At 41.3% G+C, this 27877-nt stretch overlaps 1 protein-coding gene across 4 annotated transcripts; it reads left to right on the top strand.

The window, feature by feature from the left end:
• Positions 1-128: 128 nt before the first annotated feature.
• On the top strand, positions 129-26352 carry hook3 (hook microtubule-tethering protein 3). 4 transcript variants are annotated; one of them, XM_086187152.1, is made up of 25 exons: positions 129-322; positions 9306-9391; positions 9508-9580; positions 9833-9883; positions 10846-10978; positions 11158-11225; positions 11387-11449; positions 12474-12557; positions 13320-13382; positions 14946-15109; positions 15213-15353; positions 15454-15541; positions 16312-16425; positions 16523-16633; positions 16729-16813; positions 16913-16982; positions 18288-18428; positions 18906-18993; positions 21300-21334; positions 21485-21567; positions 21691-21791; positions 21872-21976; positions 22119-22190; positions 22688-22824; positions 24617-26352. In XM_086187152.1, the coding sequence occupies exons 1-25, from the start codon at positions 266-268 to the stop codon at positions 24630-24632; spliced, it is 2229 nt and encodes a 742-aa protein (XP_086043278.1). In that variant the 5' UTR covers positions 129-265; the 3' UTR covers positions 24633-26352. The 4 variants fall into 4 exon arrangements, with proteins under 4 accessions (XP_086043278.1, XP_086043279.1, XP_086043280.1 ...); XM_086187153.1 differs by having other exon boundaries at positions 22975-26352; XM_086187154.1 differs by lacking the exon at positions 13320-13382 and having other exon boundaries at positions 130-322.
• The last annotated feature ends 1525 nt before the right edge of the window (positions 26353-27877 follow it).

The following is a 27877-nucleotide window of genomic DNA, read 5'->3' as shown; positions in this document are numbered from 1 at the left end:
TACGCAGCCCTTTAATTAGACAATATTTACCCCATAACCACGTAGCTTTTTGTGCCCTCATGTTTAACATAAAGTTGTACATTTTCTGTAATAGTGGGAATTCTCCTTTAAATGCACCGCAAACTCCGCCCACCCAGCGCTGCTCTGGCAGACGCCGGCGACGGATTGTGAGACACCCAAAGAGCGAGAGACCTCGGGAGTGTATGAGGCGATTGTTAACTTCAGGATCTGTTCATCACTCAAAGTCGGATTACGATAGGTAACGATGAGTACATCGGAGTCCCTGGATAGAATGGAACTCTGCGAAAGCCTCCTGACGTGGGTACGTAATGAAATGCGACGTTTGGCTTGTTTTTCCTTTCCTGACAGACAGGTCTCCGGCGCCTATGCTAGCTAGCATACGGAGCTAACGTTAGCTTGGCGAGCTAACGGGGGTAACGTTAGGTGGCGAGAGGAAAATGACACGGGCTCACGTCGGTTACGTATGCAGGCCAGCTGTTTGCTGCCGTAGCTGCTGATGTGTTGTCTGCTAGCTGCCAACAAGCGAGTCAGTCGAAGCTATGATGTTTAATTTCAGGCATTGCTCTGTTTAACCAGGTGCCTAGCTAGCTCGTAGCTAGTAAGTTAACTTAGAAAACGCTAGACACATTAGCCTAATATGATGCGAGGCTTTTCCTCGGGAATGAGTATATAACATGACATCACTATTTCGCCCTCAATTCTGAATTCCTGTCATTTTTGCACATTAGAATATGTCCACTGTCTGCTCCCCACACCCTTAGATGAAAAAAAAAAAACACATGCAGGGATAATTCAAGGATATTTGATTTATCCAGTGACCCAAAATTATTCATATTTTGCGAGTAAAGATCCTCCAAAAAGATGAAACCCTTTGATTGATACGTCATGTGCTTGGCTCATGTTTGCATAGTTGGAATGTAAGTGAGCAAGTGATGAGAACGAAGATAATGTTGAGTAAATGTGATTGGGGCTTGATAGTGTGTCAGTGTTTTGGCCGTAGACGCTGTGACGTGTTTCGTCTGAGGAAGAGATGGGTGATGATGCCAAGGAGAGACACGTATATTGCTCGTGTGAATATGAAAACCATTTAAAACATAATTCATTGCTCATGTCACACATCTCAGAGTGTAATAACTCCAGGCAAAAGACTCTGACTTGCAGACGGGGATAAAACAACAGTTGATTTAATTGAAACAGCACTTGCGTATGCGTAACACCACAGTGTCAAAGCATTACCCAAGATTTGTTAACAGTCGTGTGTCGGCACTAACAGCACGTCAAGGCCAAAACATTGTCATTAGACACCAGCAGCATGTCTGGAGTTTACAGTAAACACATGCAGAACTTTGTCAAGTTAACCTGCGTCTCCCCACTCATGCGCCTCTTTATCGTGTCCTCTTATTGGGCTTGAATTCAGTTCACGGGTTCACTTTTGTGACAATGACAACTTGGCTTCTGAGGGCTATATTGGTTCATGTGAGCATTCTGATAAAGTATTAATGAAAACAAACTTTGCACAGTGGCTCATCATTGGAGGTGAAATCAGATGTACTGATCCACTTTTTTTCAGTACCAGTCAGATTCCAATACACCTCTGTCAATACTAATACTGATTCAGATTAGGGCTGTAATCAACCAAAGAAATTCTTGGTTGACTGAAGCCCTCAAACTTCGACTAAAAATCGACTAATTTTATATAAGAAAAATATTACGTGTCAACTATGACCGACACTATCATTTGTCCTGCGCACAGAGCGAGACTGAACAGAGGAGCTCAGCATCGCAGCTGAGACACAAATAGACTTTTAACTTAAAACTCTACTCTTAAACACAAAAGGAAAGTCCACTGTAAGAATTTTTACAATTAAAACAATTTTTCTAAAACATTGAAATGTTAATTCTGATATGTTCGTATACTCAAAACTGACGGGGCAACCTAAGGTGGACAAGTTAGCTTACTGTTTTTAGGTGATACGCCATCGTGTTTGTAGTGGAGCTGTGACATGAAAACTGTTGTTGGCAAACTTTGCATTCGACTTTTTTTCCATTATCTATTTTCATGAAATGCTGCCACACTGCAGATGTCTTTGACATGGTGGACGAGGACTGATTTAAATAAAATTAAGTATACATTCATCAGACCCCCAGACGTTGGCCTTCGAGTACTTTTCAGTCCGTCTGTCTCTAGCGGGTCGGGCTAGTCCAAAATAGCAAAAACAAGGGGGGTGTTCAAAGATAGATTGTTATCTATGAAACAGGGATGCTTTGAAATCACCCCCATTAGCACTTGGTACTTTCCTCCTGATGAAATTAACGTGGCAAAAAATCGACCAATGCGAATTTTGGTGGAGCCAGAACGTGTCGACTAATAAATCGACCATTCGACTGGGAAATTACAGCCCTAATTCAGATACCTCTTTTTTTCCCTCAAACATTATCATTATGGGTGTTGTTGTTGGCATTATGATTAAGGTTAGTTGGAGTAAACCACACGGCACTCATTTCAAAAGCAAAAAAAAAAATGAAAAAATGAATGCAATTGCATTAAATGTATTCCTTGGCAATTTACTTGAACTGTTTGTAAGGATCGATGATGTGATTCAATGGGTTCATGGTCCAGTGCAAGCTGTGGAATAGAATGATGGATTAGCACCATCTCCTGTTCCTCAATTCGTGAATAAGGTCAGTATCAGCACTCGATTCCTGGTCTCCCAATGGGGAGTACAGTACAGTATGGAAGATTCTCTATAGCGTCTGTCTGTGTGGTTAATGGCTCCACCTCTCCTTGTTGCCATGGATTGGCTTATAAACTAAGAATGGCCTCTTTATTTTCCAAGTATTGATGTGGTGAGTAAACATTCCTCATGCATCTGTAGTTTAGCGAGTTGCAAACTGTGAGTGAAACTCAACTGTTGCATAAGCGCAGGAGACCGCACCTCTGCCTAGGGCTGGGCAATTACTCAAATTTGATTTTGATTTACACTTGTGGTTTCCAACGATTATAAAGACAAGATTATCTAGATAGAACATTTATTGTGTGTCAGTCTGATCTGAGTGGAAGCCATGTGCTTCAGAGTCCAGATATACACATGTACTTATACTTGACAACAAATTACCCCAGAATAGAAGACTCAGAGGCCACACGCCCAGTTGTTTTGCTTGCTAATGGCGTGCTCATCCTCTTACTTTTCTCGATACACAAACCAACAAATAAGATATTCAGAGTTACATAGCAAAAGAACAGGAAGCATTCCTTGGTACCAGCATGGAAAAACGCAACCAGATGTCAGCCAAATGCCAGTAAATCTTCAACCTGAGTGGAGAGAATATCTGCTGCGTCAGCTGGGTTTTTCATCTGACTGATTCACCAACCCTACTCGGCCTGGCAATGTACTTATATATACTTACATTGTGAGGATTTTGGCCTTCGTCACCCCAGACAGTATATGTGTTTACACTCTGAAATAAAACTTCATTCACATTTGGTTCAGTTTCCTTGTTCTGTGCGGGTGCAGGATTCTCCCTCATCCCCGTAGCCCCGCTGGCCTGTCCTCGCATCACTCTGGGCCCGACCTGGCCGGAGCACGTCCACATCTTCATTGAGATGTACACATAGCAGCCCGATATTTGATGCATGTCAGGATTTATTTCACTGGAGTCAAAGGACCTGGAAGGGATCGAAGTAAATAAAACCTTACATGTTGGGCTCTACTGTACACACTAACAAAAAGTGATTTGGTGGCACCTCAAAGGGGAGGGTTCTACTAACCTGGCAAAGGGCAAGCAGCTCATGAGAATATTCTCATGCCCTCAACGCATTGCAGAAGTGCCCGTTGCTAGATTGCCATAGATTATGTGATTAAGGCCAACTGACCAGCTGTTTTTTGGCAAGACCATGACACATTAGCAAGTTAATCTAGGACCTCAAAATACCTCATTTCACATGATGTTTTTGTGTTTGTAACTTAGCTGTTCTTGACTGTCAAGCCTTTCCTCTGCTGTCTTTGTAAATTCTCTGAATCGTATTTATCTTCGGATCTTTTTTTTTTCAGTTTATGAACTGCATGAAGCTTTGATAAACTAAAACTCAGAAGGACTCAGGCAGGACTAACTGCCTAGGACAGCCGCTTGCTGAGGGAAGGAAGTTTATCTCAACTTAATGTGCTTTCTGCAAGTGAGGGTTCAGTATGTTTTTGTTTTGTTCATCTGTGTGTACATTAGCAAAACTGCATAGGAGGTTATTTACTATTGAGCTTGATAAATTGTCATTTAATATTCTTTGCTGAGGGCTGAGAGATCTCAGCTGACCGGTGTTTACAGGTCATCCGTTCACAGCAGCTGCAGGTGTCTGATGATGTGTGTGTGAATCTTTGTGTTCTCTTGTTGCTCGCTCTGCCATTGGCACATGAAAGGAGAAAGAAACCTTATTTTTGATATTTTTAATGGCTCACACTCATCTGGTCATCTTAAGGGTTAACCATTTAATAACCATTAATTAGTGCTGGTCAACATCAATAATTAAAATGGCCCTCACGGGTATTGTGGGATTTAAGGATGATGCTGTACAACCAGCGACATAACCGACTGCACTTGAGCAATATCGCCACAGAGCCTCTGCCCAGTCCACCCGTCTTTGTTCAGGGTTACAGCAGAGGTCGACACACTACATTATCTTCAAGGTCTCATTATCCTCTGTAGAATAAGAGACTTGAGAAAAAGGCTAACGATTTTAGATCAGTATCTGCCAATACGATGACGTGCTGAAGTTGCTGTGCATCCCTGCTGATAACTGAAAAAGACACCAGCCTTTCAGAAGAACCCGTATTAATGAAGTTGGGAAAGAAGAAGATAATGAAGTAGTGGTAGCAAATACTACATAGAGAAATACAGACAGAAAGACGCACAAAGTTGTAAGAACAAAATTTTTTAGTTTTACTTTGCCAACATTGTAGCAATGAACAGCCCAACTCAGGTACAGAGTTTTGTGCAATAATGAAAGGGGAACCGAAATATGATTATCATTATTGAAAATGTGGTTGTTGACCTCCTTTTACTCTGTGGTCAGTGCTTAGAGTTTTTAAATGATTACTCTAATGATAAAAGCAGATTGGGAGTTGATCCTAATGACTCGGGACACAACGGAGGCCAGAGCTCGCGAGGAGCTCTCATGTTACAGCTGAAATCAGCTACACAACTCCTATTAATCCCTGTTAAATGTAGGCTGCTGGACCTGAACCCAGGAATGTGGTTCAGAGTTGGAGTTAAAGAACTCATCCTTCCTCTATGTTTCCTCACATGTGCTTTACTTTTACTCTCATGACTGAATTTGCCAAATCATCATGATGGCCCAGCTTGACTTAGCCTTTAAACGTACTGTAAATTTTTCGATGACTATCTGTCTATGCAGTTTGAAAACACAAAACATAGATTGTTTGATTTGTATCGATGGATATCAGAATTTATTGGTCTTGTATTATGATGTGGATGAGGCAGCACCCGGGCGGGTTTGTTCAGGCAACGCAACTTTTGATATTCTCTGTGTTTTCATGTCAGGCTGCATTTAATATTTGAAGTCAAAGTGTTGTTTTCTTAACTTTTTAATGAAGAGACTGTCACTGGTACACATGGCTAACATTTCAGGCAAATCTGGTTTGCTAACTTTTAGTTGGCATTTTCCACCCCTTCCACTTTTCTGCGTGTTGGCATTTTCAAAGTCTTCCTCACCGCCTGAAATAAACTCTGAGCTAGTAAACTAGTAGCAGCCTAGACGCTAAAAATGTAAAGTCAGGAAGTTTTGGATGGTAGAGGTAAAGATATGTGAAAGAAAAACTTCAGAGTAGAACATGGTTTTCTCACAATCTGATTTTGCTAGAGAAAATGGCTAAATTTCTGTCCCCAAAACTATTTCAGTGCATCTACTTGATCAGCATTCAAGTTGCCAAGTATGACGCAATTAATCTTGCTAGATATAATTTATTGCCTCTGAAAGAATTGTTTGTTTGCCATGAGTCATTGCAAAGAGCTGGTTTCAGGCACTGAAAGCTGCTGCTCACTCAAATAATCCCGAATGGCCCAAAGGCTCACCTGTGCTGCTCCACTGTGGCTTTTCTGGAGACATCACACGGGTCTATGTTCCATTTAAAGGTTTAGTAATCCAGTGGTATGCCCTAAATTTGTATACACGCTCCAGCATATGGAGCTCACATGCTATGGACATGTCTACCTATAGCTGCCTGCTAACAATAGTTAGGGGCTTATACAGGCAACCCAGAAAAAACATGGACTCAGAAGTATTGTCGGGTTTTTTCCAGAGAGAAACAATGAAACACAGAAGGAATGAAAAAAAATCTGTTAAACTGGCTGACAGAGACTGATCCAATTCTTCAACTCACAAGCACCATTATGGTCAGGCATTCTTCTGGTCCAACATGAAGCTCCTGGCATATTTCACGTTTGTAGTAAATCACTTCTGAATTTTGAAATTCTTGGCATATACTGATATTTTGAATCGATAATTTGTCTGAAGCCAAAACTGCTACTTTTTATGTGAGTTTTTGTTGTTCTCCTTTTTTGTAGTTGGAAAAGAACGTTCAGCCCTTTGCCATAACTGCCTCTTCAAGACCAGATTCAATCCTACACATTTATGAAACGACCTCTAAGTTAACCTGTCATGTTGACACATAAACACCGACCACTGCTATATGCTAATGCCTTCTTGTTTACTGCTGTTAGTCAACAAGACTGATCCAGACATTTTTATGGATGTACGCGGCAGCTGTGAAGGCGTTTCCAATTCTCTCCATGTCTGTTGAAGCTCTTGTTTGTTTGTTAGGACTTCAGTGATTCAATACTCACTCTCCTCCCGCTGCTTTCCTGCAAAGGGAAACGAGCAGGGGACTAAATGTTACTGTGGAAGGAAGCTGTCACCAAATGTGTTTGCAGACATTTCTACAGGTTACAAATCTACTGTGCCGCTCCAGACAACAGAGGGAGCAACATGTCAATAAAACAGATGCTCCTGTTTATCTGACTTCAACAACAGTTTTGTGTGTAATGGGTTTACAGCTGTACTATAGTGACATCTTGTTTGTCAGTATTGAATTGTAATAGTGTTTTTTGTTTTTTTTAACAAAGGAAGTCGGTGTCCTATCAACTCTACAAGGTAGCAGCAACAGGAAAGGGTGTAATACGGTGTAGACGTGTGTGGACTGTTAGATCATGGAGTGGCTATTGAAGCTGGTCAAGTCTTCTCAGTCTCTTGCTGGTAATTTGTCTTATGTAATAATGAGGGGCTTTTGTTTTGGTTCAGTTGGATGTGGGCCAGTGATGAGCTTTAGCTACTGGCTGGCTGACACACACACAAGCTGCACTATTAGCTTGACTCCCATCCGAACCAAGGAAGTGTCCACTACTGGAAAAGGCACCACATGTGCTTGTTTATTCACATCTCTCTCTCTCTCTCTCTCGCTCTTTCTCTCTCTCTCTCTCTCTCTCTCTCTCTCTCTCTCTCTCTCTCGATTTTCTGTTGCTCAGTTAGAGTGAATTAATCAATACATCTTTTTTAAACCTGTTGTCCAATTCTCATATTAGTGCATTCATCAGTTGTGGTGCTCTCCGATCATGTTTATTTTAAGAAAATAGTCTAAGCACCGCTACAGAAGTGTCACAGCAAGGGTTTGATCATGGCCGACGTCAGGCGCCTTTCAAAAAACCCAACAACCTAAAAAACCCGACTCTCTGATGTTTTGGGTCGATGTCTGTTAGTCATTGGCTTTAGAGGGATTAACACTTGATTAGTTGATAAGATTATATGTCATCTGGTCGTGTAACGCGATCCGCACCACGTGTCTGTGCTCTGCTGGACGCACACACACACACACACACACACACACACACACACACACACAGAAATAGAGCAGATGAGAGGAGAGATACAAAATGGGCCTAAATAAAAGTGAAAGTACCGTAAGTGTTGAGGAAAAGGTTAAAAATTTTTGTTACAGTTCATGAAATTTTAAATTATGGTAAAAGTTAATTATGGTTCGATTGGGAGAAAACCTCCTCCTGCTCTGTTGTGACTATTTTCATCTCCTCAATGACTGGCATCATCATATTACCCTACCCAATATAGCAGGTAATCACACACTGAACTCAAACAAGGGGTGTGTTTTTACTTTTAGAAAAACAAAACAAAACAGGGGTCCCCCTCCCCACCAGGGCCATGTCAGGCGAACGCTGGTGACGAAGGGCTTGAGAGTGGCGCATCACAGTTGAACCACGTAGTCGATAATCATGTAGTCATAGTTGAAAAGCTGACGCACAGGCATGATTTGAACCTTCCTGTCAGATGTCCAACATTCCTGCTCTCTTTTCCTCCTCCTCCTCTGGCACTCAGGACAGCTGACATGCAGACTCCAAACTCTTGAGGCAACCTCGCAGTAGAAGAGTTAAACTTGGAACAAGTAGAACCACAAGCGTAGTACAAATACCCATAAAGACATCAGAAGTCCCTTCCAGTCATTTGATGATACCTCTAATGATACTGTTAAATTGGTTTGACTAAAATTGGGCATTTTCAATATTCTTTAAATTCCATCCTTCCTTCTCTTAAAAACACATGTATCTTCTCATGCAAATGTTTATATATGTTATATATATTAATGAATATTTTCTGACAAGTCTACTCTGTTTACAGGTATGTGCACATAATTGTGCACCACGACTAGCTGCAAGCTAGCTGTGATGTCACATGATATGCTTGCAGGTGCTTTACACTGTGCTTGAAGGGGCATGCAGAGAAAAATCTGCAGCGTTAAAGTCATTGTGCAGAGTGGAGCTCAAAAATGAAGTTAGAATGAGCACAACCTCTTTTTGAGCAGGGAGGCAGAGACATAAACCTTCACTCCCACATTTAAACTCTGCAAACATGGGGGAGGAACTTTTTGTTACTGTGTTCAGGCCACATTATTTCATTTTATCATGGATGAAGCTGCTATTTAATGTCACCATTAATCATTTAGTCTGTAAGATTTTGAGAAAATGTGAGACATAACTAATCATGAATTCCCAGACTTCTCGGTGGCGCACATTGTTTCTTTTGTCCATCCAACTGTCTAAAACTCAACCACTCCTCATTTTCTGTCATGAATAACCCCCAAAAAGCAGCAACTCATTATGTGTTAGACTTGAACCTGCATATGTTTAATATTTTTGCTGAAGTAACTCAGGGTCATTTATCCTGCAACCAAACACTTAGGTTCTGTGTGTGTTTGTTTGTTGTTTAGATTCAGACGTTCGGAGTTGAGGCACCATGTAAGACGGTGGAGGACTTGACGAGTGGTGTTGTCATGGCTCAAGTTCTACAGAAAATGTAAGTTTGATTCCGTTTGGTGTAACTTTCCCTTCCATGTTATTTCACATTGTTAGTCGTCATATTTGTCAGCTGCTGCCTATTCAAAAGATTCCGCGTCCTCTGGTATTTCGTAGAGATGTAGTGTATTTCAGTGATGCCTGGATCAGCAGAATCAAGCTGGAGGTGGGCGACAACTGGAGGTTGAAGGTGAGGATTGCTGCTTAAACGTTTATTTGTGTCAGTACTTTGTTTAGGTTTCTTTTGTCCCTAATTGTCTAATAACAAGCCAAACAATCATATCATATATTCATAAAATCTTCAATTATTGTACAGTGTGGTTGTTTTAATCCAAGATTCATAGATTGTTTTAAAACCTTTTCTTTGATCACCAGTTTTGCCTAAACAGTAATGTTGATATTTTCTAGAGGAAATACCTACATCATCTCTGTCTTGTTTCAGGTCAGCAATCTAAAGAAAATCCTGAAAGGCATCCTGGACTACAACCAGGAGGTAAGAAGAAACTGCTGGTTGAAAACTCTCCGTTAGCATTTAGCATTCAGATGCGTTTGCTTGTAGAGAAATGTGGGCCCCTTCCCTCTCGCCCTTCACCAAGAGTGTCACACTCCCCAGCAGTGGGGAGGGCACGTCTTATGAAGGAGGAGGGGTGTGAAAGGTTTGAGATGCCCCTCAGCTGATGAGAACGTGTAAACGGACAGCGAGTGGGTAGAGGCCAGTTTCAGATTGACTGCATAGACCACCTTTCAAATTAGTGAGCTCTATCATATGCAGGTTTTGCTCACTATTGAATTTTTACTTCAGTTCGCTTGAAAAAATGTCGACTCACCTGTGAGGAAATCCTCTGATCCTACCTGCAGCGTCTGTTGTTGCCCTGCTGCATCCCTGGTTCCTGTCCATTGCTAAATGTTGTTCTTGTGGGGGATCTGTACCAATCAAAGACGTTTGGTCAGGCCAATGTTGCGCAACATGCTTAATTTTGGTCTGCCAGAGAAAAAAAATTGATAAATATAATAGGCCTCATAAAAAAATATGTAATGCATTAGATAGTATTCAAATGGAAAAAAGTATGCTTTCAATCTTTTTTCATTAAGTTAAAATGTTCTATAAATATGTTGGATTCCAAATTATTAATGATTTTTGTCATCATGTGATGAAGAGGTTCATTAGCACTTTGCGTGCACGTCAGTAGGAGGAGGCAGAGACAGCGGTGCGCAGACACAAGGCATTTGAACAGCACAAAATGCCTTTGACCCACTTGGTCATGTTGACATTTTGATCATAATTTGATACGTTAGTCAGCCCTAAACTTATATAATCACTGTTGGTGTCCTCTGGCAATGCCCTGTAGCCCTTCTGTTCTGCTTGTGGATTTTTTTATTTTTTAAATTGTCAGTTGCAAGTGAGGCCTGGATCCCCATCTTGTCATGAACAAGTCCCTTTGCTTCCATGTCTAGGTCCTTGGTCAACATATCAATGACTTCACACTACCAGATGTCAACCTCATCGGAGAACATTCTGACGCAGCAGAACTGGGCAGGATGCTGCAACTTCTACTGGGCTGTGCTGTCAACTGTGAACAGAAGCAAGGTGTGCATCAAACACCCTAGTGTGTGTGTGTGTGTGTGTGTGTGTGTGTGTGTGTGTGCGCACGCGTGTGTGCGTGCGTGTGTGTGTGTGCGTGTGTGTGTGTGTGAGATGATGATGATGATAACGATGCTAACGATGCTATTATGTACCTCACATTTGTCTTCCTCTGTATTCTCCAGAATACATCCAAACCATAATGATGATGGAGGAATCGGTGCAGCACGTTGTCATGACAGCCATCCAAGAGGTAGAACATCTAGCTATTGAGAGCTTTATCAAACATTCATTTAAAAAAAATGATATGTGGTTGATAATGAGAACAAGGCGGGATTGCTCAGATAGATTCATCAGGAGACAGGTTTTGTTCACAGAACTTCTTCAGGCTACTTATTCTGTGGGTTTTTGCAGCTGATGAGTAAAGAGACTCCAGTGACGGGAGGAAACGACTCGTATGTGGATCTGGACAGACAGGTAGGAAGACTTCCTAGAACCTAACACCAATCAGATTTATTAACCCTCAGTTTTTGGTGCCATCAGTTGGGTCTCAAATTTAAGAGGACTTACTAATAACCGTCAGTAATAGAAGGCTGCTTTACATATCATCTGTCCAACAAGTGGCGTTATAACCAGAAAAAAAATGTCATGTGGTTTTACTTAATGTTGCTCAGACATGGAGTGAAATACCCCCCTTCACCTGATGTTTTTAAAAAGAAGCTGGCATTTATTTATGTATTTATTTTGTGTGTCTGTGTGTGCGCGTGCTAAGCTAAACCTAACAGCTGTAGACAAGATGCATTATATTCTCCGGATGTCCATTTGTCCCATTCTTGTTTATGTGAGCTACCAAATATCCACTAGGAGGATGATGGTCAAAGGTCAAGCTCCCTGACCTTGACCGAGGACCTTGACCTTTGTCCACAGGCGCTCAAAGCATTTGTAGTATCTCTAGTTACGCATCCGACAGATTTAAATATGGAGACCTTGGGGAAAGGTGCTGCCATAAATCATTTCCACTGTCTATTTTTAATGCGTGCGTCTCTCGTGCCGCCTAAACTCTTACGAGCTGCTCGGCATATTTTCAAAAGTAATTTCGAGGTGGAGTGAAATGTTGATGCGGGTAATAAATCAGAATGAGGGTGTGTGACGGGGTGGACGGAGGACAAGGACAGCTTTGTGACACAAACTAAGACTCTCCTCTTGATTTACTGAGGCTGGGGGATACCAGGAAGTAAGTAAAAGTAAGTTTACTGTTAAAATACTTTTCTCTCTACAAGCAGTAGTAGCCTCTATAGACTAGTACACACAGACCCCTCACTATATCACATGACTCTGAAGTCCCACATTGGCACCTTCATTACTTCATACAAACAGCCACAAATCTATGGTTGGTTAAGTGTGTTACTGGAACACTATACCTGTGAGATGTCAGTCCAAGTGGCCTGGACGATAAATAAAATCCGAAGAGTTCAACTTTGTCGTTTCTTGGATTTCTCAGCTGAAGAAGACGGTGGAGGAGCTGAGCGATGCTCTGGCTACCAAAGACGAGATCGCTCAGAGGTGTCGCGAGCTCGACATGCAGGTTGGTTCTATGCAGTTGTCATAAAAAACAGTGAATAGCTTGCTCAGCTGTTTTTGTACTTCATAGTGCAGCCTGCAGTTACTATATCAATTTTATTTCTACACAATGACGGGACAATGCATTCATGTTCAGAAAATCAAGAACCTGAGGGCTGCATCATAGTTTTTAAAGGGTTTTATACTTAAAAAGGGTTTTATTAACTTAGAAAATAAATATCCATAGTGTCTAAAGTTGTAAATATTTCCTATCCCTTCTGTCAGTTTGTATAACTGCTTAGAGTCAGACATTCCTCAGTCTTAGCCGTGATTCTTACCAGAATGCTTGGTTAGATCAATGAGGTAATATTGCACCGTAGTTTTAGCCACGCATATGTATGGAAGTATTTATAAAACTCACATTCTGTTATTTCATTTAGTTCCCACATCAACCCTGAATCAAGTTTATTTCTCTCCATTTTACGACTCTTCTCCTACTAATTATATCATACTGTACATTCTCTATACTTTAAAAGCAGCTCCCTTTTTTGCTTGATGTCATTGTAATTACATGTTACTGGAACAGCTGGTAAATTATTTCCTTTTCCACCTCTTTGTTTACATGAAGGTGAAGCACAGAAAATACAGAGAAACACATTTTCAGCATCTATTGGTGTATTTCCTGCTAACGCAGAGAATGGAGCTGTAGTTTAAAGAGTAGCCTGGTCTCTTGTTGTGTTTCCTCTGATTCCCTGACTATTTCAATACTGTGTGCCTTGCTTTAAAGGCCCTCCATGTCCAAGAGGAGCGTGATAGACTGAGGTTAGAGTTTAATGAGCTAGAAGAGAGGGTAAATCCAAATTTCCTTTTCTCTCTGTCTCTCCTCTTCCATTCATGGCGTGTGGTGTGTCTAATAGTCCTAGAGTTTTCCCACTCTGCTTGCATCAGAAACCCCCTTCTCTCCAGACTATGTGTGTGCATGTGTGTGTATACGTTTGTGCACAAGTGCTTGTGCACACGTATACACAGTCGAGCCAGGGCACACTGGTCGCAGCTCCAGTTTGGCGTAGGTGTGTCAGGTGTCACCCCTGCTCTGAAATCCTCCCACCTCTTTACCCTCACGTGTTTCATGGCGTCCCACAGCAACAGCAGGCAGCACAGGGAAACTTTGGGGTCATTACATGACACACCTGACGGAAGTATGCAAAATATGTGCACTATTTTGCTCTGTCTGTGACTTTTGTTGAGAAGAATTGTGCGTAGGAACTTTTTTTTTTACAAACTTTTACAAGGCATTACATAATAACACCGCATTTTAAAATAATCTGCTGCATTTTGTAAGAAACAGTGTGAATGCAACTGACAGATCCAAAATGGAATCAAATTACCTGCCTTTTGTAATTAAAAAAAACAAAACTCCAATGTTGCATATTAAGGTGGTAATAAGTAGGGAAATTAATTTGTTAAAATTGTTTGCTACAAAATGTAGGTGTCATTTCATAATAATTGGAAATATATGCAATTCTTTTGATATTACATCATCACTACCCTTTAAAGAATATTGATTTCAGGGATGCTTTAATATCTATTAAGTCGTTAACATAATTGAATCTCGCATAAAGTTCAACCCTATTCCAGCAGGAATGAAATACGCTTCAAGGAATAACCTTTTCCTTTACTTAAATGCTGGTTCAAGTTCTCACAGAACGCTGCATTGTATTTTATGCATGGAAGTGCAAACAAAATGAAAGATGAACCTGAAGGATTATCATGTAAATGTAACTTTCCCAGGGTCTCTACTGGCATTTACATTTCTTTCAAAAAGAGAAAAAGCCCATGTGGACTTGAACTTGTGGTTGTACTTGATGTGATAAATTTCCACAGCATTAATTTGAAATAAGCCTGCTCACAAGAATGTGTGTAGTTTCTCTCAACAGCAGTGTTTTAGTTCCCTTGAATAGTTCATATTCATATGTACCAAAAAATTGGCAACTAAGTCCATGTGCAGAAGAGTCATCAAAGAGCATCAGGACCCATAGAAACCAGCTTGTGCTTGCTTGGCGTGGCGTTTGATACCCTGTCTATCACACAGAGAAGACAAGATCAAACCACATGTAGCCCTCGTTGCTATGTCGGGTTTGTTGGTTTGCCTGGTCGAAGTTCTGCTGTGTGTTTGCTTTATTACCAGAGTTGATTCTGCAGTGACTGAATAATATCATAGTCTGAATGCTGTTAAGATCAAGTGCCTACATTGTCTTTCCCCTCTAATTTGTTTTGCCTCTGTCTCACTTTCATTTTCTCCTGTCCTATTATTCACCTTGTCCTCGCCTGACTCCATCCATCCCACTACACAACCACGTCTTTCTGCTCCTTCTGTATTTCCATTCTTTGCGCTTCTCTTTGGCACCTTTAGGTAGCAGCGCTGCAAGAGGAGAAGAGCAGCTTGCTAGCAGAAAACCAAGTTTTAATGGAGAGACTCAACCAATCGGACTCCATCGAAGACATAAACAGCCCCGCAGGCCGCAGACACCTCCAGCTGCAGACACAACTGGAGCAACTACAAGAGGAAACTTTCAGGTGTGGAATAAGTAGAAGGAGAGAAAAGAGTGAAGGCGATGGATGCTGGTGTCAGTTATGCTCACTAAATCCAGAGGTCAATGTTGTTTCTGATTCCTTCCAGGTTGGAGGCAGCAAAAGATGATTACCGAATCCGTTGTGAGGAGCTTGAAAAAGAACTCTTAGATGTAAAGTCACAGAATGAAGAGCTGGCGTCACTGGCTGATGAAGCCCAGTCGCTCAAGGATGAGATGGACGTCCTCAGGTGCATTTAATTTAGGTCCCATAACACGAAGACGATTGTAGATGATGAGCTTTCTTGGTAGATTGTGCCGCTGTAATTTCATTACATTTGACAATTTCAGGCATTCATCGGATAAAGTATCAAAGCTTGAAGGCACAGTGGAACATTACAAGAAGAAACTGGAGGATATGGGGCTTCTCAGGCGACAGGTACACAGAAACAGTGACGGATGAGGTCCAGGCCAAATTAGCATCGCCATGGGTTCCCTCGACCAAAAGCTTTGAGGATTTTTGCAATGCATTTCTAATTTTTGCAGAAAATAAAATGGTTTACTCTTAATATACTTTACCAACTTGAACTGCATTCAAAGCATCATTCATTTCAAATACGGATCGTGAAAGGAGAACTTTCCATGGTGTTTGTTCATATGAAGAAAGAGGAAAGAGCAACAAAGGAGAGCGAAGGAATGTTTTAGAAGTTTTAACGTTGGATGTAGCTGGTATGTTTTGACAACCACACCCAGTTTTTCCATCCTGCTCTCATCTCCTAAAATAATCCCCGCTACATGTGCTTGAATCCACGTGAGGGCAGCATCATCCAGATTTAAAAGAGGTCTTTTTCCCAGCAGTTATTTTGACATGAAACAATTCCTGAGTTACTAAGTTCTCATCCTCAATAGAGCAGAACATTAGTTCATGTTTTACTGCGTCTACTGACTGTGTCATGTCTGAGTGACTTATGAGACAAATGCATGCAGCATCAAGTCCTATATTTTTATTGGAATTAGTCATTACTCTTTTACCCTAAAAAAAACTTCTGAGGGATACAAAATGGTTGCTAGGCAAAGCTTAGTAGATCACCCCATGATTAGGATGAATAATTCATGTCTTCAAATCTATTTTTGGAATTCAGGTATGTTTATCAATGTGACACACAAGAAAGCACAATGACAGCGGGAATGCCTGCCTTTGTTTTTCAGACGAAGCTTTTGGAGGAAAAGAACACAGCATTGATGCAGACCAACGTCGGCTTGGAAGAAGAACTACGAAAAGCTAATGCTACCAAGGGCCAGCTGGAGACATACAAGAGACAGGTGCTGACGTTGCCCCTCACACGTGGAGTCATTCGCATCACATCCATCACTCGTAGATCTGACTGTGCTACTGTGCAACTGTCCCCTCTTTGTGCAGGTGGTTGAACTGCAGAACAGACTGTCAGAAGAGTCAAAAAAGGCAGACAAGATGGAGTTTGAGTATAAACGTGTCAAAGAGAAAGTTGACTCTCTACAAAAAGAAAAAGATGTATGTTGAATTTGTTTACGATGAGCTGAATGTACTCTGTCACTGCCCCCCCCCCCCCCAAAAAAAAGTTTCATCGGCATCTTCTCTCTGTGCAGCGTATGCGAACTGAGCGAGACTCTCTGAAGGAGACTATTGAGGAGCTGCACTGTGTTCAGGCCCAAGAGGGCCAGCTTACGTCAGGTAGAGTGAATAACTGTCACATGGTCTACATATGAGCAGTTGAGCTCAGCCTTAAATGTTGGTTTAGCTTAGCCTTAACCTTGATGTGTGTTTGCTCAGGTTTGTTCCCGCTGGCCAGCAATGACGGCTCTGATTCATTGGCTGCTGAGATCACCACTCCAGAGATTCGGTATGTCCCCCCGAGACCGTTTTCACACCTCCTAGATATTTGGTTCTGCTCTGAATTAGTTGAGTCTGCACAGTTTGTTTTCAGACAGAAAAAAAAATCAAAGGACCCATAATGTGCCGCGGCACATTCATTTAGGCAGCAGTAATGTACTCAGAAGCTGCAGTCTAACTCCTACATTTTGAATGCATCCAACAATGGCAGGTATACCTGGTTGCAGGAGTGCACCTGTAGTTGGGTCAGACGGAGGTCAAATCACAAACAAACCTCACCAGAATGCATTTGGTATTTGGTCTGCTACCGAGTCAGAGTGCTGTGTGCGAGCCCAGATGCACAACAGCCTCAGTGTGAACCGGCTGATGTTCTGAATGCAGTACAAAATACGGGATGATCTTGCACATTTATATAAAGAACGACTGGAGGAAGCAGCACAGCAGAATATGGATACAAACTTTATATCACCCTGATGTTCCCACTGTGAAAACACGTCAGATAAGTTAATGGAGAGGGTGAAGGAGATGAAGATAAAGGTACTTTATGACAGGTACCCTCTGTTGGATCCTGTTTTGATGCTGCTGTGTGTGTGTGTGTGTGTGTGTGTGTGTGTGTGTGTGTGCACGCACTTGTCAGCTGGTTTCTGGCCTCCTCTTCCTGTCAAGTGTTTTCATGTTGGCTGGTTTGGCCTAAAAAGATCTCTCTCTCTCTCTCTCTCTCTCTCTCTCTCTCTCTCTCTCTCTCTCTCGCCCCTGTCTCTTTCTCTCTCTCCCTCTCTTTCTTCCTCTCTCTCTCCCTCTCTCTCCCCCACTCTTTCTCCCTCTCTCTGTCTCCCTCTGTCTGTCTGTCTGTCTCTCTCTCTTATTCTCTCTCTTCTGAGTTATGCAATAGGAATGTATGAGTTACATCAGCCTGACTGCTGCTTTCCAAGAGGGCTGGAATTTGGCAGCATACCCAGTCCTTTTTTCCAGCACTTTGAACCTTGAAAAAAATGTGGATTAAAAAGAACTCCTCTAAAAGCTACTAATGTTACAAAAAGATGGACAAACATGACTTTGTCGAAGCCTTTGATTCCCCTGTAAGAGACATACCAAAAGTTTGGGGCCTTGTGATGTCATATTTAAAAAAAAAAAAATCAAAGCTGGAAATTTTGTGTTGCAGAGCAAAAAGCCGCATGCAATAATATATCTGCACTGGTGACCTCTTTTTGTCTTCAGCCATGATGTCAGAGTTGTTGAGTGTTCTGTGTAGAACAACCAGCAGGAGCAGTTGTGTTGCTGTGAGTTGACATTTCTGCGATGCGTGTTTCTGCAGAGAGCACCTGATCCGTCTCCAGCATGAGAACAAGATGCTGAAGCTGGCCCAGGAGGGGTCGGACAACGAGAAGATCGCGCTGCTGCAGAGTCTGCTGGAGGACGCCAACAGAAGAAAAAACGAGCTAGAGACGGAGAACAGGTCAGTAAAGAGCGCAGCAGCGTGCAGCCTAGCAGAGCCAACAGGAGGATTAAAAAAAAAAACTTCTTTGAGGCGGAATTATTTATTTCTTCTGCCTTTGAAAAACAAGTTTTTTTTTGTTGTTTTTTTTCATCTCCTCCATGCCTTATTTGAATTTAATGAGACGCGAGTAGAGGGATATTGTACTACCTTTTTAATCTTCTCGGATGATGAGAGCTGCAGATTGTTTTTCTGTGTGGGGACCACAAATCTATGTCCCATTAATGTCTCCATGACGATTTTTGCTGGGAAAAAACAAATCTACTCATGACTGGAATATGAGTCCATAATCTTTTCCCCACAAACAAGCCTCGCTGTTGTTTTATCTCACACTGTGTTGCTTCCATTAAACCATGTCTTCTGACCTGTGTGTCTGTGTGTGTGTGTGTGTGTGTGTGTGTGTGTGTGTGTGTGTGTGTGTCTCTCTCTCTTATCCAGATTAATCAATCAGCGGCTGATGGAGGAACAGAGTCAGATAGAAGAACTACAGAAGACACTTCAAGAACAAGGCTCCAAAGCAGACGATGTACGTAATAAAGTGTTTGCTCTGTATGGCGTAGGTAGAATTGTGCCGCTCACCCAGGTTTAGAAGTGATTCCCATCACAAAAATGGTTGGTGGTTAAAGATGATCAACATTCAACCGGCACTATATTTTTTTTCCTATTACAAACTCAGAAAGTTTCTAATATGTTTAAACAGTATTAGAAACCTAATGCATGACCAATCCTACACACTGTTTCATTTGTGGAGCAAAGAAAGCAGTTCAATCCCTCACGACTCCGTGAATCAGCTGGTGCGAGTGTCCAACTGCAAACAAAGGTAATATTATTTCGAATTGTGCAGCACAAATGTTGCTGAACTGGCTTCATTTACGGAAAACGGCACATAGGCTTATCGTTGAAATATACGCATTTCTAAATTCTCAGTTATTTGTGTGACTTTTTCTTTCTCATAAATCAAGAGTCCCCATGTGACCGTTTATTTATCATATCACACTGATAACCGCAGTATGACTTTTTCACCAAATCTCCAGCACGACTCCCTTCTGAGCCCCTGTAGTTGTATTTAACTCTTCCTCACGTATCATATCAGGAACGGTAATGGTAGTTTAATAATGGTTAGTGAATGCTTAATGAACCATTATTTACTAGTTAACTAATGTGTCTGACAATCATTTACTAATGGTGTTAATTATATGGGTCACAGCAAAGACAGACAGGGTGGTTGAGGTGGAGTGTTGCTTAAAGGACAGTAAGTGTCACAGATTGTTAGTAAATGGTTTATTATCCTTAAGTAATGCTTATTCGCACTTGTATTTCAAACTCAGCATAAACTATCATCAGTGTACCTTATCATAAAGTTTTACCGTCATATCTAATATCCCATTATTTATAAGTTATGTGTTGAAGACGTGGGCAAAAGTGTCCAACAGGAATTCAGCAGCCTTCTTCTTTTTCCCCTCGTTCATATCAACGTCAGCTGCTCTCTCATCTGTGACGGTAAAACACAGGCGACATTTTCACCGCCGCCTTTTCTGTCTCCTCCAAACTAGTTCCTAATGGGAGGCCGCTATGTAGGAGGAAGAGGTTTGAAGAAGGTTGAACGTTGCATGTCGATCGCCTCCTTTCCCACGTTGCTACGTTCCCTCGACATAATTAATCTTTAGCATCTCCTCAACAATCTTTGCTTTAGCCATTTGTCTTTGTGCTCGTGATGGACAAATCCCTTCTGTTCACTTCCATGCAGTGGCAGCAGCTTTTAAAACAAGTGTGCAAGAGACTAAGAATGCAACAAAATTTCACTTGAAGAAAATTGAGTATATTAAGAGCTGGAGCACTCAGCATCATTTTGACTGAGTTTGGGGGATAATTATTTCAGATGTTTGTGTATTTTCTTCTCAAATTAATGCTTTCATTGTCAGACAATAGTAAGTATATTTGTTTGCTCTAATTAGATCCTTTAATGCTATAAAATCTTAGACTGAATCAAATGTGTATCAACTCAGAATGTAATACAGTTGCACCAAAATTGTCAATTACAAGATACTATACACAAATAGTTTAAAGTGTTTTACAGACAGAATAAAATCAAGAATGTCTTTAATCTTTCACTGCGTTTTGATGCATTTATTAGACTGAGTTGCTACACAGGCGAGTCGCTTCTTCTTTCTTTGAAAGTTAGTTCGACCTCTTTGATCAGAGGTAGACTTTTGCTCCGTGCTGGAACTTAACACCCCTCTTTCCTCCTCCTCCCATCCGGCTCTAATCTGAGGTGTGGTGAAACAGCTCTCCACTTGTAGTTTTTCATGCATATACAGTCTTCCAACATCTAAAACAGGTTGAAAAACTGCTCCAATTGGATATCCTCCTTTCAAAATAATTTCTTATTATTGCCATTAATCACTGAGTGGACCTGTGCAATTTCAGGAAGTAGCCTGGCCCACAGATGTGTTTAAAAGTATAAAGATGAGCCCCAGTAACTGAAATCTGTTTTAAGGGTTGACTGATACTGATTTTTAATAACCAAGGAGAGCAATAACAGACATCTGGTACGAATACATCTGCCTTAAAAATGAAAATACTTGTGTCACAGTTCAAAATGACACAAACTCCAACACATTTTACGATAACTGGACTTAACAACATTACCTTGAAACAAAAAGTAAAAGAAACTTCTGAAGTCTGAGACTGTTTTGAAACGGATTTATTATTTTTTCAATAATCTGGAGGGGGGAAAAAATGCTGGTTATTTGTTCTGACAATCTGTTAACCCCCGGTTTGTTTACAGTGTCGTGATACATCTAAAACTGAACTTATTTATTATTTTTTCAGTCTTCCATCCTGAAGAGGAAATATGAGGAGCACATGTAAGTTGACATCAGTCCCACACGTAGGTGCTAACGATGATTGACATACCGCCAATGTTTATGAGAGTCGCATGTTTTTCTAGTCGTCAAAGCCTGGAGTGCTGAATTTATACCGGATTAAACATTTGTTTCCTTCATGCTCTTCGTCAGGGAGAAAGTCCGAGAGCTAAACAACGAGTTACTGAAGAAAAATGCCTTCATCGATGAAATGGAGCATAAATACACGGCCAACTGTGAGTCTGGACACCTGAGTTTGAATTGTGTCTGGTGAAGTTGTAAATTCTCTGAACATCTCATATCGTTGCCGTCTCTAACTTTGAAATCAACAACTAAAATCCAACTTTGCTCCCTGTTAGCTCAACGGGTGGACGAGCTGGAAGAGGCCTTGAAAAAGAAAGATGAAGAGATGAAACAGATGGAGGAGCGATATAAGAAATACCTGGAAAAGGCCAAGAGTGTGAGTATATGGAGGGATCTTTACCACGGTGTATTGTGAACATCACATTAATGTAACATGATGGAATGTGTTCTCTCCAGGTGATTCGGACCCTGGACCCCAAGCAAAACCAGGGTTCAGGTCCAGAAGTCCAGGCCCTAAAGAACCAGCTGCAGGAGAAGGAGAGGATGTTACACTCACTGGAGGTAAACTTAGAGGTTTTGATTGTCCTGCGAGGAAAGGAGCCGACTCAGCAGGTTGTAGCTCGGGGGAGGCCTTTACTGCTGACTGAAGAGGGGCCGGCGTGTTTGCACAATTCTAAGATGTGGCTTTGTTTCCCCCAAACAGAAAGAGATGGACAAGACAAAGAGCCAGAGAGATTACGAGGAGAAACTGATCGTGTCAGCCTGGTACAACATGGTAAGAACAACAACAGAAGTCAGGCCCATTCATAAAAGGCTGTTCCACACAGTTGTGTTTGTTTGTAAGGTCTTGCTCCTGACATCTGCTGTATCGTCATCTGATGTTGGGAGAGCTACGCAACAGAGTTTAGTTTTGACTTGTAGTACACGTTTGACGGGTTGAATTGAATACCAGGTGAATGTATATGCCCACTAGAGGGCAGCATTTACCTTTTTTATAAGCACTCAAGTTACTTGTGTTAAATATCTGATGAATGGGAAGTTAGGTTATTGGTCATTGACAGATGTTAATGTTTATTAAGTGTTTATAATGCAAGTTATAATGTACTTACAACCACTGATTAATCCCTTAAATGGGGAGACATATTGTAAAGTGGTACCTTATCTTTTTACTCACTAGCATAAATGTTGTGCAGGTATCAGTTCATCATAACATGAGCTCCCTGCACTCCCTGTGTTGTGGTGGGAATAGTAACCATGGTATCTTGTTCTCAGGGCATGTCTTACCAGAAGAAGGCGGCTGAAGACAGACTTGCCAACACTGGTTCTGGTCAGTCCTTCCTGGCCCGTCAGAGACAAGCCACCAGCACACGCCGCTCCTACCCCGGCCACGTGCAGCCAGCTACTGCCAGGTAGACGGCAGAAAGGCAGACAAATACACCAAAACTACCTGACAAATCCCTTCTTAAACAGTACACGTGCCATTTTCAGGCACTCTGTTCCTCTTTCATTTTAAGTTAATTGATTCTTCCCCCCCTTTTTTGTCCCTTCTTCTCGATCAGATCCATGAGGTAGAGATGCCAGGCAAGGCTGCCAAAATCTTGCACCACTTTTATTCCTGACTAAGCATATTTTACCCTGACGCCTGTGATGACTTCTACCCTTTATACACCCCAGCATTAATTAAGGAGTCTGACTAATCACTCCAGAGACCCTCTATCCTTCCCTCCCTACCACTAACCCTCCTGAAAGCTGGGCCACAATTGACCAGAGAAGAGTTTAGAGAATCCACTCAACCTGTTCATGCAGTATTTATACACATCTCTACCTGTAGTCGTGTCGGAGGTTGACCGCAATTGTCAGACGTCGTCCTGCAGTATCCGTTTTAGCTCTTTAGGATGTACCTTTAAGGAGTTTGCACAGTTTTGTAGCATGGGAGAACAATTAAGAAAATTGCTGCTCTCGCAGGTTTGGGACAAATGTATAGTCATCCTGTGTAAATGCTCCATTTTGCTTGTGACTGTGTGTGTAAGTGTGTAGCAATAACTGCGATGGGCTCATTTCCTTCCATGAAACCAAGGAATGCTTCGAGTCCACGTTCACAAGAGAGGGCAAACCTCACGTGCCACAGTGTGAAATGTACCTCCGACAGTTTTTGGTCTCTTATCAGTGTAGCGCCGCAGGCTTGGAGAGTGTATCATTTAAAAGTGAATTACTGAGAACAGCAAACTGTTTCGAGGGTGCGTTTCATTCACCGCGACATCGTATTGACTAGAGCTGCAGCAACGAATCTGTTAAATCTGAAAAATAATCGCCAACTATTTTAATGACTGATTAATCATTTCTGTCTTTTTTCAGGCAAAAAAAAGTCTGACTTTTGCCAGCTCCGGTAAAAATTTATTCATGTATTTTTGGTCATATAGGCCTTAAATACTTGGAAAAAAATGGGATTGTGAAATAGAAATTTCCAGGCTGGGGGAAAAAAAATTTTGTTTGAAAAATCAATGAAAATTTTGGAAAAGTTCTCAAAAATTTGCTTCTCAAGTAGCTGAGCATGAGAGCTTATATGGCTCAGGTACGGTGGATGGAGAAAAATCACTTTTGGTCAATACAGATTTACTTTGTCTTGTTATTGTTGCATCAAACCACACTGCATGTCATCATTAGCTTTCGTGTAAATTGGTAATTCAGTTAAAATAAAAGATGGATTTGTTTATTTTTCATGTTTAACAGATGTTTTCAGGGAATGACTGGACATTAAAACTTTCCACACAGATGTGGAAAATTCCTAGAAAAATCCCTGAAATGAACCCTGAGGAGTGTTGGATGGACTAAAGAGGCAATTTTAACCATCTTACTGGAAAATTGGAATTTGCATTTTTCAAATTTTCTCAATATTTTTCTAAAGACTAAACGCTTAATGGAGGAAATAACCGGTGCATTCGTGGATGATGGAGACAGTTGTTAGCTGCAGCTCTCGTTTTGACCAGACCACTTTAATTTGGGAATCTTGAACACAGGTGCTTGTTGTGATTGTTCCAATCATCTTTTAACCCATTTATGTTCCATTTCTCTTCAAGGCACGATGTGAATAACCTTCTGTCAACATTTTGCACTCAAACTCTGAAACTTAAATTGGCGATTGAGTTTTTGCTAACCCGCCCTGCCGCCTGACCACTATCTCTCTTTCTCCTCCCTCGACAGCAATATCACTGCATGACTGACGCATCAATGACCCGGCCGAGTCCGGTGTGGCGTGGCCCGGCCCGGCCTGTCTGTGGCCTACGCTAGGCTGAGACACGCCATGCATGAAATACCTGCCTGCCAACTGTTTGCATGACTTTGCATTGACTCGAGCCTGTCAATAACCAGTCCAGCACCAGCAGCAGCAGCAGCATGAGAACTAACAACCTCTGCAGTGTCATGCTTTGTCAGACAAGCCTGAGTCAGGAGGGATGGAAAGAACCCCACTCACACTCTTCATTCTCTCCATTTTCCCCTTATTCTCCTCCATCTCACTTCTCTCTCTCCCTCTCTCTCTCTCTCATATTCTTCATGGACTCATCTGCTTGTGCTTCCACACCAGCACCCACATGTCTGTTACAATTCAGCCTAGATCCAGGAGAGATGGTCACAGTTATTGTCGGTCAATCAGCCAGTTGACACCGTAGCTAGCTTGATGTTGGCTGGCTGCCTCAGGATACCTCAGTGACACATTTCCATGTCTGTTTTTATCTACAAAAGAAATATTTGGGAGGTTTAGCCTGTGTAGAAGGAGTCCCCCCCCCCCCCCCCCCCATCCTCTGTTTGGCACTTTAGCATTAGCATAAAAAACACAATGGTTCTGTGTAGCTTCTCCTCTTGACTAGGCTTTTACCTCAAGTATTAATGATTAGCTTAAGAGGCCTCACAAGTAGAAGGAGCACTGGATGTGAAATAAGTGTTTCGAAGCAGTGACACACGTGCTATTATACAGGGTGAAAGCCTCAGTTAGGTCTCCTCCGAAGTATTTTTAGGTTAGCAACAGAGATGAAATTTACATTTGATGCACAGGTATACAGTATCTCTGAGGTTAGTTTGTGTTCACTTGAGCCAAAACCAAGAATGCTGCTGCACATTTGAAGAGTTTGAAGGAGAAAAAAAAACCTCCCCGTTAGCTCATTTAAGCTAATGTACCGTTAGCTGGATGGAAACTGCTAACCAGTTAAAAGATGTGGAACAGGAAACAACAGCAACAATACAAAATATCCTGATAGTTTCGCAACCCCACCTGTTATGTTACAGTGTTTGTTAATCAGCTTATTTATGTTAAAATAATTTTGGGCATTGTTATCAGAGGAAGCTCCAGCGTGACGGCAATGCAAAGGACAGGATTTATACAATGTCATCAAGAATAAGGAAAATTTAGTGTAGTTTTTTTTTTTTAATTTAAATTTTATGTCTAATTCAGAAAAAGGAAAAAAGTTGTGTTCGACTACAAACTTGGACCTGATGAAATATGCATGTTACAGGCATAAATGCATACTTTTATTTAAATGAGAGAGATGGTTGAATCCTCCGGTTTAGTGCCTTTTGTTTAAAATATACGATTTCCTGGTCTGTTTTTACGACAAACGGCAGTGAAGTGAGCTGTCCTTTAAGACCAGCGTTGTTGTGTTGAAATAGAGTAAAAAAAAAAAAATAATGAGATGAGCGTCAACCTCATTCATAAGTTTCTTAAGATAAAGTAGGCTTAATGGTGGCTTTTCTTCTGTTTTTTTTGTGTTGTTTTTTTAACCTATTTTACTCATTCTTATATTATGTAACCTTGATTTCATTCATGCAGTGCATTTTTGTCTTTATGGCTTATTTATTCTTTTTGCCTCTTGTGCAACAGTGTTGTTACATCTGTCTTATTAGTGTTATCATGATTATTATCACTCATTAAACCGTTAACAGTGGATGTGAAGTTTCCATGACGTCAAAGAACTGTTACACATGCAACAACAACAACAACAGTAGAAGGAGCTCTAATGTTTGTCTTCATCCAGTGGAATGACAAGAACAGGACAAACAAAAAAACAAGCGCATTCTAAAATTTTAACAGTGTTTATTGGAGTTACTGTGACCCTGTGAATTATGTTACACCTCCATCAAGGAAGGTTGTGTTTTCACTGGCGTTTGTCATCTTTTAGCAGGATTAAGCAACAACAATGAAGCCGAATTTCATTAAATTTGGTGGAGGTGTGTAACACGGACCAAAAGCGAATCCATTCAGTTTTGGGACAGATCTGTTTAACACAATGAAAAATTGCAATTTTTTTCCCATTGAGTTTGGCGGAGGGATGTAATTCCTGAATGCCCTCTCGTCTCCGGTCTTGAGCATTTGAGAATGTAGGATTTTTCTGGATAAATAACGGTCAAATTCCAAATTTGGAGTTGAGCAGTAAACTTGATATTTGCAGTAAAAGATTCAGTCTTTAGTCCAGTTCACAACTTGCTTCTCGCTGCAGTCGTCCAGTCAGGTGTGTTTGAGCCACTTGCCATTAATATTACAGGTTAAGCCGTGAAATATTGTACACGCATATCTTTTTAACCGTCCACCCCTCTTAGGTTAAGAAATGTGTATATAAGGGAGCGCATCCTCTAAGTGGTCGATGGGTTCCAACTTTAGTCAGGGATGGAGGTGAAACATCTTGTTTTTTTAATGTTTCATTAAAAGAAAGCAAGGTTGTTGTGCCCCCTTTCATCCCCCAACACATCACACTGTATGTAATTCATGTACGTGTGTGTGTGTGTGCGTGTGCGTGTTTCCTCGATGCCAATTTCTCCTCAGTAGAGAATAAATGGTGATTCCTTGGCATTAATGTCCAAGCTGTTACCTTAAATCCTTCCTTAATGTTCATGTTTGAGAACAAGAAAAAAAGTATTGCAGTAATCATCATGGTCACAACGTGGTGTATTGCTTATAAGTCTAAGCTAACGCTACGTGTGTGTGTGTGTGTGTGTGTGTGTGTGTGCGCGTGGAGGGGTTCCCCCACTGTTCTTGACAGGTAACTGCACCTAGGCCAGTCAGAACCGTTCTAGAGATGATGAAAGAAACTTAACGGCTGTTAACAGGTCAGACTCTTACCACAACGTGTGCAGTGTTTGATATATTTTTTACTCATTGGAAAACTTTTCTTTACATATTGAAGTAGCAAATAACCTTCCATTTGCCAAGTTTTATATTGCTTGTATACAAAAACACATTATGTACATACTTATAGCAAACAGTGGTAGAGGAAGATTCGGGCTGATGACTCAATCGAACTCCTGTCTGGTTTGATGAATTTCGTATCTGATGAGGATTTATTGATAAAACTGTGCTTCCTACACTGCAAAACTTGGAAATCACATTGTAAATAAAGCTTGTATAAAACTCCCTGCTCGTCTGTGTCATTGTCAGTTGTCAACAACACCTTTACCAGCGATAAAAAAAAATGG

The sequence above is a fragment of the Aulostomus chinensis genome, chromosome 19 (assembly GCF_037954235.1).
Source record: "Aulostomus chinensis isolate RoL2024-O1b breed Wild chromosome 19, RoL_Achi_v1.0, whole genome shotgun sequence".
NCBI lineage: Eukaryota > Metazoa > Chordata > Actinopteri > Syngnathiformes > Aulostomidae > Aulostomus > Aulostomus chinensis.
Note: the sequence above shows the minus strand (reverse complement) of the source record. Positions and strands in the feature narration are given on the sequence as shown.

Coding starts and splice junctions, on each gene's coding strand:
- hook3 (XM_086187152.1), top strand. CDS start 266: ATGAGTACATCGGAGTCCCTGGATAGAATGGAACTCTGCGAAAGCCTC. Junction 9,884..10,845: donor TCCTGGACTACAACCAGGAG/GTAAGAAGAAAC, acceptor TTCCATGTCTAG/GTCCTTGGTCAACATATCAA. Junction 21,792..21,871: donor ACCTGGAAAAGGCCAAGAGT/GTGAGTATATGG, acceptor TGTTCTCTCCAG/GTGATTCGGACCCTGGACCC.